At 43.5% G+C, this 12,803-nt stretch overlaps 2 protein-coding genes and 1 pseudogene across 2 annotated transcripts; 1 reads left to right on the top strand and 2 right to left on the bottom strand.

The window, feature by feature from the left end:
* Positions 1-346: 346 nt before the first annotated feature.
* On the bottom strand, positions 347-1,750 carry LOC123813641 (putative tripartite motif-containing protein 75). Its single transcript, XM_045830755.1, has one exon. The coding sequence runs from the start codon at positions 1,748-1,750 to the stop codon at positions 347-349; it is 1,404 nt and encodes a 467-aa protein (XP_045686711.1).
* A 6,894-nt stretch (positions 1,751-8,644) lies between these two features.
* LOC123813958 (putative tripartite motif-containing protein 75) lies at positions 8,645-10,062 on the bottom strand. The gene is given in 2 exon segments (XM_045831407.1): positions 8,645-9,756; positions 9,759-10,062. Coding segments are annotated over 2 exon segments (1,416 nt in total).
* Positions 10,063-11,480: 1,418 nt separating this feature from the next.
* LOC123814256 lies at positions 11,481-11,625 on the top strand (annotated as a pseudogene).
* Positions 11,626-12,803: the final 1,178 nt, after the last annotated feature.

Here is a 12,803-nt window from a genome sequence, read left to right as displayed (position 1 = left end):
GCAAGTACCGTGTAGAGCTTGAACCAAGTGTGTGGCAGGACATGGGGGAAGAGGTGGGCAGCCTCAGATCTTGGAAGGTCTTAATGCTGTCTGTCCTGTGTTGCTGAAACAAAAGGAAACTTTCTTCTTGAGGGGTACAGCTGTTGTGGGGGGATTGTATTTACTGTCATGTTAATATGATACCCACCTTCCAGGGGGAGGTAGGAGACAATGTATTATAGAATTGTACCCCCAAAACCTATGTAATTTTATTAACCAATGTCACCCAGTAAATTCAATTAAAAAGGAAAAACCCACCTTCCATTAAAAAAAAATTATGAAACTGGCCCAGCCTATTAGTAATGTTTCATTCACTATCTATTCCTGTACAGATTCTAAGATGATCTGAATCATGCCCCACAAAGAAATAAGGCCTAAGAGGTCTATTAAAAGTGTCCGTGAAAGTACAGATATGGGACTTGTCAGTCATGTTGTAAAATGAGACCTCACCCATCTCACAGTCCAGGAAGATGCCAATGCCTGTGAGTTTCACTTCCGACAAAAGAGGGGGTCTGCCAGCTCCTGGGGCATCATAGCTGTCTCCCTGCCGCCGAATGCTCCAGCATCCCTGACAGGCCGATGGGCTTCTCCTCGCCTTTGTAGAAAGAGAGTCTTTGCAAACCCCAACAGCCCATTTGCATTTGTCTCCCACTTCTACTTCCCAGAAATGCCTGCCAGAGTGAAAAAATGGAAAACCCAGGACAACTGTGTTGACTGTAAATCTTTTTGGAAAATCTGGAACGTTTTGTTTTTTCTTTGTGTATCTCACACATTTTTTATCCTCAGAGACAATCAAGTTAGGGTGTGCCGTTTCAGGGTCCAGGATAACATCCACTCTAAATTTCTGCACAATTTTCTGCAGAGCAGAATACTGGAAAGGAAAACTGCAGCCTTCCTTCCTTAACTGAACTGAAAAGACTGATGGACTGTACTCCTCGGAGTTCTTGTAGAAATTTTTAATTTCTAATAGCAGTTCCACTTCGGGCAGCACACTGCTCTGTGTAAGCTTACTCAGTAGATGTTTGAGTGTGGAATTGTACTCGGAGAATGCAGTTATATTAGCACTGAGTTTCCTTTGAATAGCCTTTTCTTCATCAGCTAATCTTGAAAGAACTGCTTCTTGATCATGTTCTAAAAACTGCCGCAGGTGCTCAAATTCAGAGAGTAATTCCAGCCTTTGGTTTTCCACCTTCTCTCTCAGTTCTAAGGTTTTTTTGTTTTGGATGCTCATTAATTTCTGAACGTCTGCCATCTGCTTCTTGAGGGGCTCAATGTAACTGCTGAGCCTTTGCCTGTGATGGGCAGCAGCCTCCTCCATGGGCCTCACCTGGTGGCCCTGATGGTCGGGGGGCTGAGTGCACAGGGGACACAACACCTCTAGGTCCTCCTCACAGAACAGGGTCAGGACCTGGTTGTGCTTCTCACACAGGTGCCTCTCTTCCTTACGCTTCTTGCTCCTGCTGATCTGGAGGAGCTTGGCAGTGTCAATCATCCTTCCCAGCTGGGTGTTGCTCCTCAAGTGTCTCTCTTGGCACAGATGACGGCACACAGGGCAAGGCAGTCTGTCCTGCAGATCAGCCCAGGACTGCTGGATGCAGGAGCGACAGAAGTTGTGGCCACATTCGATGGTGACAGGGTCTCTCAGGTTATCCAGACAGATGGGACAGTTGACTTCTGCCTGGAGTCCTGCCAGAGCTGCTTCAACTGCCATGGAGCCCTGCATGATGGACTGGACTGAGGCGGGTTTTCTTCAGGAAGCTGGGCTCTGCATGTAAGAAGTGGATATCCCCGAAAATCTCAGTCCTCACTTTGCTGGTAGCCTATAAAGTCCTGAGTTTTCAGACCTTTTAATTCCAGCTGCCAAGAGGAGCCCCTCCCACAGCCTGCAGCCAGTCACGGCTTGGCTGGACAGCTGCTCCTCCAGAATTTGGAAGCTCAGCAGGAATTAAGCAGCTTTCTTGGTCAGAACAGTGGTTTGTTATCTCAAATAATAAGTTGCTGTGGGTGAGAAGTGATTCCTTATTATTTTTTTTTTTAAGAAAGAAAAACCACCCTGAGTTTCTTTCAAGGGGTCCCACTACCACATTCCAGTCAAACACAATTGTCCTCTCCTAACCCCAGTCTTTCCTTCTCCTGCCTTTGTCATTGTGCCCTATCTACTCCTACCCTCTGGGGACCCCCACCCCCCATCCCATGTACCTCCCCCTCACCCCACATGGGGCCACGGAAAGGGCACAGGCTCTGGGACAGACAGATGTGCCACACCCAAGTTAAAGTGCAGCCTTGGTCACCTATCCATGTAACCGGGGAGAGTTTATTTTACATCCTGCAGGGGTGCAGAACATTCCTCCTCCAAATATGCCATTTTGGGTGTGGGTTATTTTAAGCTGAAGGCGATCAAGACTCAATAGACTCTGGAAAAGCCTTTTAGCTCCTCCTTCACTGCCCCCTCCCCCCAAAATATAAAATTTCCCCATTTGTGGGAGGACTTAGCAATTACAAAGAAAAGTAACATTAGAAAGGGGGCCTTTCTGGCAGGAAGAGAGCTCTCACCGGAGATAACTTTTTCACCTAAGAAGCTCCTGCTTTAACAGGACAACCTCTGCGTGCTGAAGAGTTCCTCCTCTCGCCTTCCTGCGAATCCCCCAACCCCAGGCCCCCAGCCCGCCAGCCCTTTCCTCACCTCAAGACGAAGTCTCAACTGTCTGGCCACCCATCTGAGTCTTGAATCTTTGTGAAATTTCTGCATGTAAAAAAATGTAATTAAGATTTTTTTTAATCTTGTTAATCTATTTTACGTCAATTTAATTCTCAGACCAGCCACAGGCCCTAGGAGTGTAAAAGGGAAAATTTTTTTTCTCCCCTGCAATTCCAAACTTAAGAATCAGGTACTTAAGAATAATAATATCACTATACATTTTTGTCTTATGAGAATACAGAAATTAAGGAAACCCTCATCAATTTTGAAGCTTGAAACAGAATTTATAATGGCTCAGAATTCACATTTACCAAATTTAGTTTGCTTTTTTTATATCCTTGCTTCTTTACATGTGTTGAATAAGGAAATTCAATTTTCCCTGTACCCTCCTGGCGTCTTAGCTGAGACATCTCTGTGAATAACATATACACCCCCTATACACATGCAAGAGACCCAGGAAAACGAGCTTCCTGAAATGGCCTGAGCCATCACCTTAAATATTGTCTTCATCTGAAGACAAGATGTGGGGGGTGGGCCAGTTATGGGAGCTTCTCCAGCAGAGTAAAAAAAGGTAAGGTTGATAAGCAGATTGAAGTGGGTACCTGCTCCATTGATAAAGAGTTTCTAGAGCACTGGCATCATCCTCTTCCCAAAATGGAGAGAAGTACCCTTACAAATGGAGATTTCCCTTATAAACATAAATCTCCCTTACAAAAGAGCAACTTCTACACAGTTTTCAGAGATTCTCGTGGGTCAGTAACCTTTCAAGAATAATCAGCCGCAAATAATCCTTATGTCCCAAAGAACCCTTATGGTGTGACCTATTCTGCTCCCACAAAACAACATGCAACAAAAGCCTCATTTGTGAAATGAGATCCAGGAAATAAATAAAACTGGGAAAATCTTCCGCATTTACTATTTATCTCTAAATCAAGAATACCTACAAGAAGGTAAAACAAACAACTCCCCATGAAGAAAAACAAGCAGAGAAGCAATGATTATGGAAAAATGCAGAAACTTAATAATCTAAGAATTACAAATCTGCCCCTTTTACTAAGCTAATTGTATTGGTAAGACTGAAAAAATCATTAATGCACTGTTCTGGCTTTGGGTGGTAGCTATTTGAGCACTATAGACAATTGAAGCAGAAAACTTTTTTTTTTTAAGAAAGTAATGCTGAACTATCCATCAACAACTGAAAAAATTTTTGCTTTGCTCTTGTAATTCCACTAACACTATTTCTAAAAACCATATGTTAAGAACAAGAAAACATGCCCAAATATAAGTGACTTATACTAGGCCCCAAGTCATCAAACCAAGATTCACCTCTCCCAGAAACGGAATCTCAAACCAGTCAGTCAGTCAGGAACCAGCTGATGGGCACCAGCTGATGGCCAGCAGCCAGAGAGGCCCCTGTGACACCCTAAAGGAAAGGAACCTCAAAATAGCTGACCAACTGACTTCTTGGCCTACTACAGCTTCCTGTTCCCTTCAGCCTATAAAACCTTTCCTTTTGTACAGCTCCTTGGAGCTCCTTTCTGCCTGCAAGATTGTGTGCTGCTCCATCGAACTGATGAATAAAGTCAATAAGATCCTTAAAATTTGCTCAGCTGAATTTTGTTTTTATAACACAGAGAGCACTTGAACACATACTCAGAAATATACACACAAAAAAGAAAAAGAACAAAAAGAGATGTATTCAAAGACATTCTCTTTGGTACTGGTTTCAACCTCAAAAATGTGGAAACATTGGAAATATGCATTGTCAGTATTGGCTGAATACACTACATTACAAACATGTTCAATACATGCTGTTCAAGAAGCTAGAGCCGATTTTAAAGAAAGATGGTAGGGCCAAATGTATTGATATAGAAGGAGGCACACACTACATTGTAGGCTGAAAAAAGCAGGTAACTGCTCACTCCACTTCAGTCCAGTCCCTGCTGTTGTCTCTTCCCCCTAGACCACTGGACTACAGTATTCAGAATTTTGTATTTTAGAAAATGAATGTACTACATAGACCATGTATTATATAAATGTCCATGGGATGACACAGGGAAACACTTCCTAATTAAGCACATTAATACTTACAGAGCAGAATGTGTGTTCAGACCAAGTGGGATAATTAAAGACTATAAAAAGCTTCATGTCAGGTGATATTTTGCCAAATACATTGGCACCAAATTTATCAAAAACTTGTTATACAGCAGTTTAGGTTTCAGACTTGGGGGCTATGCAGGATGACCCTGTGACCCAGAACTAGTGTCCACCAGGCCATTCCTGCCTGGCTGCACAGGTACAGGGTTAGAATGTGCCCAGTTTCCCCAGATCCTTCACGGAGCCCACGAGACGCCTCGTGGTCTGTTCCTTACCTGGCACCAAGCCCACTCTAGGCTGACTTCAGCCCCAGTTCTTCCATCACTGGCCCCAAGTTGACCTAACTCTGGCCCCAGAGTTTTTTGGGGCGTGGGGGATGGGGCATGGGGGTGTTAGAAACACCTTATTTCAATTGTCTGTAAAAAGTTTCTCCACACACAGTACAAAGTAGGTACAACTTTCATTTACTGACATAACTGTATTCTCTCAAGGCAGCTTGCAAGTACCACCCCTTTGTTTTTAATTGAGATGTAATTGACCCCAGGGTATTTGAATACTAATGACCTGAGCCCAGGAGATCTCTCCTCAAGCGAGTCCCTCCTTAGCTCCTCCTCTTCCTTCACAGCTCACACGCCCCACCCCCAACATCCAATTTTAAGGTTCAGTATCACACACACACTTTCTATAAAACTTAATCATTGTAGTGATGTTCCACACTAACCACCAAAACATTCAGCCTGTATCCTTCTTTCTTATTACTGATCCTTACCCATCCAGCTCAGGGCCTGGCACCTAATAGGAGGTCATTAAATATTTGTTGCGTTAGGTTCCTGGTGCTCCCCCATATACTTTGTGGCTTGGGGTAAACTACTTAGCCCCCTACAAGAAGGCAGTCTGGTTGGAGTACGGGAGATCAAGGCCATAAAGGGCCTGAGAATTGGAGATAGGGGCCCTGTAGCTCTCATCCCTCCACTTCCCCAACTACCAGAACCTCCCCGCTCACTGAGACACCCCGGATTTCACACTTGGCCTCAGACCAGCACCACCCAAGAGCTTAGTCACCACAGATATTGCTCCTCGTTAGGTTAGGGTGGAATCTGTGTTAGGGTGGAATCTGTGTTTTATTTGTTTTTCTTTTTTAAGATTCATTTATCTTAGAGAGATGGGAAGGGAAGGAGAAAGAGAGAGAGAAACATCGATGTGAGAGAGACACATCAATCGGTCACCTCTCACACGTGCCCCAACCAGGGCCCAAACCCACCACCCAGGCATGTGTCCTGACCAGGAATCAAAGTGGCGACGTTTAGCTTTGCAGGACAATGCCCAACCAACTGAGCCATACTGGTCAGGACTATGGATCTGTGTTTTTAATAAATATTGCAGGCAGTTGTAGACGAGGCTTTTTGAGAGACCGGGAAATGTAATACACGGGATGTGTTTTGAAATAAGCCAAACCTGAGTCTGGATTCCCTGGCAAGGCATGATCTCTCTGGGGCCTCAACAACCTCCTCCGGAGGCCAAGCCTCTTACCACACTCCAGCGTCCCGCACCCACGTCCTCCCGTCTCCCGGCTTACCTGGAGCGGGGGAGCTCTGGACCAGAGGCACTCCGCCACAGATCCTCAATCAGTGTGGGAAGCCGCACACTGGACCCAAACCAGAGTATAAGGTAGGAGGGTGTGGCCATGAGGACTCCGCCCAGCAAAGACCAGTTCCTTTAGGAAATGGGAGGAGTAGGAAGGGGGAGGAGGATGGAGGGGAAGGAGGGTGTGTTTCCTGTAATTACAGTGAGTACTTCTGTGTCCTTGGCCCCGATCTAAGCACTCTGGAGTCTTCTCCGTCATAACCGTGTAGGACCGTTTCTGTTATTATTCACGTTGTCTTAAATGAGCAAACCAAGGAAAGACAAAGAGATCTCAAAAAGAGATTTCAATCCAGACCTGCTAGCCTGGTTATGGTTGTTTCTTGACAGAAAGTTAACACTGAGGGAACCCATATGAAACAAGCAGTGGTTCATAGACGTCAATTGTGTTTATAAGGAAATTCTTAAGACCTAAACTGTTTTCTCTTTATCTGATACATATAGAACAGAATTTAAACGGATTAAGTTGTTATACTGATATTATCCTATTCTCTCTACTTTTCATAAACTTTTAAATTTGCATAACAAGATTAAAAAGGTTTAACTTGGGAGAGAAAAGGTTTAGTAGCTGAAAATATTTTTGTGTTCATGTGAATCCAGTATAATATATGGTGGAATCCTGTAGGAAATAATATTGTAGATATGTTGTATTCTTCAGCTACCCTGATATAAGATAAATGACAAGAGTGAAATATGTTATTATTGGTAAATGCTGGTAGGTTGTAGGCAAAAAAAAATTTTTTTTTCTGAAAAATAAAGTAGGAATACCATTCACATGCTACTGTAAAAGCAAATACTAATACTCCTTTTTTTAAAAGACTTTATTTATTTTTAGAGAGAAGGTAAAGGAGGAAGAACGAGAGGGAGAGAAATATTGATTGCTTGCCTCTCACACGCCCCTCACCGGTCACCTGACCTGCAACCCAAGCATGTGCCCTGACCAGGAAGTGAACCAGCAACATTTTGGTCTTCTGGACCGTGCCCAACCCACTGGGCCACACCAGTCAGGGCAAATACCAATACCCTTAAATGTCTGCCAGTAAATAAAAGGCAAAGCCCAACATAAAATAAAGTAAGTTCAATAAATTCTTACATAGTTTTATTATTCTTTAAATTCTATCAATGTGTTTTAATCCATTTTTGTCTTTTTTCCCTTATTTCAGTTCTTGTTTTAATCCATTTGATATGTACATCTTCTTTTCATAACTAAAGTAATATATGCACCACAGTCAAAACTGATGTAAATCAGAAGTAGAATAGAAATAGGTTTAAATGTTAGGTCCAGGGACAGAAAGGCGTCAGCCAGTTTAACCTAGTAAAGACGTGGAGACAAGTCTCCCAGCAGTGGGAAGGAAATGGGAATTTCTTACTGACTGCTCCAAATCAAAAATGTAAAAGCTATTAGGCCCCCAAATTAACCAACCACGGCAATCTGTTCTTTATGATGGATATAATAAAGACTGACCTTTTTCTGTCAGTTGTGTCAAAGTATATGTTAAATCATCTCACCTGATTTTCATAATTAGTGGGCATGATAGACATTCACCTCTATTTTTGGGGTGAGAGTTTAATTTGGGATACCCCTTGAGTAATAAGGAAAGCCCTATTATGTATAAAGGGCAGCAATTCTGCCTGACCTTTGCCTTGGGGGAGACGTTACTTCATCGTACTGGAAGTAAACAAACCTGCCCTTTGCTTTATATGGAGACACCATCTCTGTCTTCCAAGGCTGTTCTCATACATACTGTTCCTTGAAACTATTGTCTGGACCACTGAGTTCCTTTCTCCCAAAACAGCAGAAACTTGAGACCCACTGAAAACTATCTCCCCACAATTGTTTTTCCCCCACTGGCAATGTGTAAGGTAATTATGAAACACGTAAATGCATAGGTGTAGGAAATAGGTAGATTTTCACAAATTTATTGCAGCCATGAAAGTACAATTTAGACACTTTATTATTAGAATTTTGGTAACACTATTTGTTAGTTCCCACATCTCTATTGCTATTGAAACAAAATTTAAAAAATAGAAAACCAAGTAAGAAAAACTTTCTTCATATATGTTTAGTCAAATAAGCATTAAAAAAACTTTTTGTATTGGTGCTGGAGTCACTGATAGCTGCACAAAATTCTAGCTACTGTCCATGCATCATAGGAAAATGAGGCAAAGTCACAGGTCACCTTCGTAATCTCTTACAGAACAGACTCTCAAAGGTTTAGGATCACATCCAATACAGAAGTAAGGCTTTAACACTTCAGAAAATTTATCCATGAAAGAATGGATGTGAGACCTGTCATTCAAACTGTAAAATGAAATCTGCCCCAACTCATAGTCCAGATAGATGCCAATCCCTCTGGGATTCTCCTTTAGCACAAGGATGACGGGAAAAGGCCCTCGTGCCACATAATCACCATTATGCAGCTGAATTATCCAACATCTGTTTTGTCCAGGTGGGGACTGCTTTCTCTCCCTGGTGAGGGAGCCTTTACAAACACCCACAGCCCACTCAGGCTTGTCATCCACCCGGACCTCCCAGTAATGTCGGCCACAATCAAACTCTTCAGAACCCAGGACAACTGGGTCAATCATAAATCTCTCTGGATTCTGAGAAACTCTTTGCCTTTTCCTCACAAATGTCACCGACTTTTTATCCTCAGACACAAGCAGATTAGGATGTGCTGTCTCAGGATTCAGAGTAACTTCTTCTCTAAATTTCTCTATAATTTGCTTCAGGGCCGAATACTGTGGGGGAAGACTGCACCCCTCTCTCCGAAACTGGACGAAACACATTGCTGGAGGTTTCAGGCTTTCACAACTGTGGAGGACACTCTTGATGTTGGTCAACAATTTCACATCTGACATCACACTCTTTTCTGCCACCACCTTTAGTATACTGTTTAGGTTGGAAATGTGGTCTGCAAATGCAGTTGTGTTTGCACTGAGTTTCTATTGAATATCCTTCTCTTCTTCAGCTAACCTTGAAAGAACAGCCTCTTGCTCATGTTCTACAGATTGTGTGAGGAGCTCAAATTCAGTGGCTAGCTTCCTTCTCCGGTTTTGCACTTGCTCTCTCAGTTCTAACAGTTTCCTGTCTTGGGTGGTTATTAGTTTCTGAGCATCTGTCACCTGCTTCTTGAGGGGCTCAATGTAACTGCTGAGCCTTTGCCTGTGATGGGCAGCAGCCTTCTCCATGGGCCTCACCTGGTGGCCCTGGTGGTCGGGGGGCTGAGTGCACGGGGGACACAACACCTCTAGGTCCTCCTCACAGAACAGGGTCAGGACTGGTTGTGCTTCTCACACAGGTGCCTCTCTTCCTTACGCTTCTTCTTGCTCCTGCTGATCTGGAGGAGCTTGGCAGTGTCAATCATCCTTCCCAGCTGGGTGTTGCTCCTCAAGTGTCTCTCTTGGCACAGATGACGGCACACAGGGCAAGGCAGTCTGTCCTGCAGATCAGCCCAGGACTGCTGGATGCAGGAGCGACAGAAGTTGTGGCCACATTCGATGGTGACAGGGTCTCTCAGGTCATCCAGACAGATGAGACAGTTGACTTCTGCCTGGAGTCCTGCCAGAGCTGCTTCAACCGCCATGGAGCCCTGAATAGACTGGCCTGAGGGGGGTTTCTTCAGGAAGCTGGGCTCTGTGAGATCTCTCTGCTGAGAGGCAGATGCACACTCAGATCTCACTGTCCTTCCTGTCCTGAACCATTCTTTCCTATGAGACCACTGGCTGCAGGTGTCCAGGGGAGCTCCATTCACCACCTCCAGCTGATCACAGGGTAATTGAATCCAAGCTCAGCAATTCTTTTTGGTTAGAAAGCAGACATGGCACTAAAGTAACTATTTGTTCCTGGGGAGGAGAAAATATTGTTGCATGTTAAAAAGGCTACTGTTTGTCTTGTAGTCCTGCTCACTGCCACAGTCGAGGCAACCACTGATGTGTGTCTCTCTACCACCACTATCCAGCTCAATGCAAGTCAACACAAAGGTGCTGCATGGGACTGTGGCAAATGGATAGGTTTGGGACCAGATCGTCTACACCTGGGTCAGCCTCCATCCTTAGTGACCTACCATCTGGGAAGCCTGGGGAAAGTCACTTAACATTCTTATCCCCAAGAGAATCTAGTAAACAAGAATAAAATTCCCAACTTCAATCATCTGAACCTTGTGAAAAACCTAAGAAAGGGATTTGCACTATTTGGTTCAAAGCGGTTATTTTTGACAGCACTGAATTCATCGTATATCAAAGTTTACTTGTTTTTCCTTTAAGCTTCTCAACTGCAGGATATATCCAGCTGGTACAGAAAAGTGAATGGGATTTGAATTAGATTAAATTTATTCTTGAGGACCCTCCAAGTCAAAAAACTGATTTTTGTGTGATGCTCAGAATGAATAAAATTGGAGATCAGGATTTAAAAAAAAAATTTAAATAGTTCATTTAAAAATTTTGTTTCCAGTACCATTTATCTCCTTTATACCCTCTCCCACCTCCCGCCAGCCCAGGGTTTCAATGTAAACTGAAGCAGGGGAGCATCTGAGATCTTGCTTTCCAGCAACTGTCATCAGTTTGGCATTTCAAACTGCTGAAGCGAATTTCAGAGTGGTAAAATAAAAAACATTCATATATACAGCTGGTGAGACTGCAAGTTGGTACCACCACTTCAGAAAACTATTTTGCATTATGACCTGACTTTGAACATGAATATACTTTAGGATGCAGTTATTCTACTCAGGTTATATAATCACCAGCCATATGAACCAAAGGGAATAAAAATGGCACACAGAAGCCCATACACAAGGTTCACGGCAATATTTTTCACAGCGGGCCTATCTATGGTGGCAATAACCCAGTGTCCTACAACATTTGATTGCATGAATGGATTCTGGTGCGTTTATACAATGGGTCAGAATCAACAATGGAATGGCCGTATCTCACAAATGTAATGTTGTGTGAAGAAAAGCCAAGGCACAGTAACTGAGAGTGTGTGGGCAGAAAATACTATTTCATGACCCCCTGGCAATGGGCAAGGAGACACCCGATCGGTGATGTTGCTCTTACATCAGTCAGGGGCAAAGCAGACATACAGTTATTAGGTCATCCTAGCTTAATGCCTGTGTTGGTGGCCAGAGCTGTTTCATGCCTGGGGCACAATGAAAAAACAAAAAAATCTACTTTACAAGTTGGTCAGCTTCAGCTAATGTTTGGGGAGGAGGGACAGGCTAGTGATTGGGAGGAACATGAGAAAGCCTTCCAGGTGGTGGTAATAATTGATTTCGTAAATGGGTAGTGGTGTAGAGTTACAGGCCCACGCAACTACCTGTTTGTAAGTCTATTAAAAGTAAAAGTGATAATAAAATTGTAGTTTACAAGAGTAAATTATGGTAAAATATTTTAATTCTCTTTGAGAAAGCCATCTGTATGACTGAAAATCAGAAAATTGATATTTTGTCAAACCATATAAATAGCTCCTACACAGAGAAACTCAACCAAACCATAGTGGATATAAAGATGGGTAATGGAGATTAATCATAGAAACAAATGACCGATCATGAAATCAAAGCAGGTCATTTTGAAAATTCCAGCCCTGGCTGGTGTGGCTCAGTGGTTTGAGCATCGGCCTAGTGATTGGGAGGAACATGAGAAAGCCTTCCAGGTGGTGGTAACCAAAACTTTCTGGTTCAATTGCTGGTCAGGGCACATGCCTAGGCTGCAGGCCAGGTTCCCAATTGGTGACAGGAGAGAGGCAACAGATTGATGTTTCTCTCTCATACAATGATGTTTCTTTCCCTCTTTCTCCCTCCATCCCCTCTCTCTAAAAATAAATAATTAAAATCTTTTTAAAAAATAGAAAAAAATCCCAGAGACATCAAAGTGATCAACAAGAGACCTTGTTCTTTGTACTACATGTGACTGCCATGATTTAAAAAGACTCGAGTGGAGCTGTCAGGCCTGAAATCCTGGCACCCCCATTCATGGCCACGTGACCTTGGACAAGTTAGGAAGGATTTATGGAGAGGAAAATGTGCCTAGCAGCCAGCCCGGCACAGAGAAAGTACTCAATGGTATCTAGTAATACCCAGACTTTCCATATGTCTTTTGTGGTCACCACTGCACCTCTTGACAAAGCTACCATCTGGTCCCTCTGGCTACCAGAACTTCCCTCCAACTGCCGAATCCATCAGCATTCACTGGGGGAGGCCTCCCCTCATCTATCCTCCAATGGCAGGAATCTAATGACGACCCTCCCCTACAGGACTGCTGTTCCCACCTCCAGACCACAGTCCTTCGCTGAGCTCCGGCTTCTACCAGCACCAAGCTCTCTGCACCTCTC

This window comes from Phyllostomus hastatus, unplaced genomic scaffold (assembly GCF_019186645.2).
Source record: "Phyllostomus hastatus isolate PE091 unplaced genomic scaffold, TTU_PhHast_1.1 phas_contig_159, whole genome shotgun sequence".
In the NCBI taxonomy this organism is placed as follows: Eukaryota; Metazoa; Chordata; class Mammalia; order Chiroptera; family Phyllostomidae; genus Phyllostomus; species Phyllostomus hastatus.
This window is presented reverse-complemented; position numbering and strand designations above follow the sequence as displayed.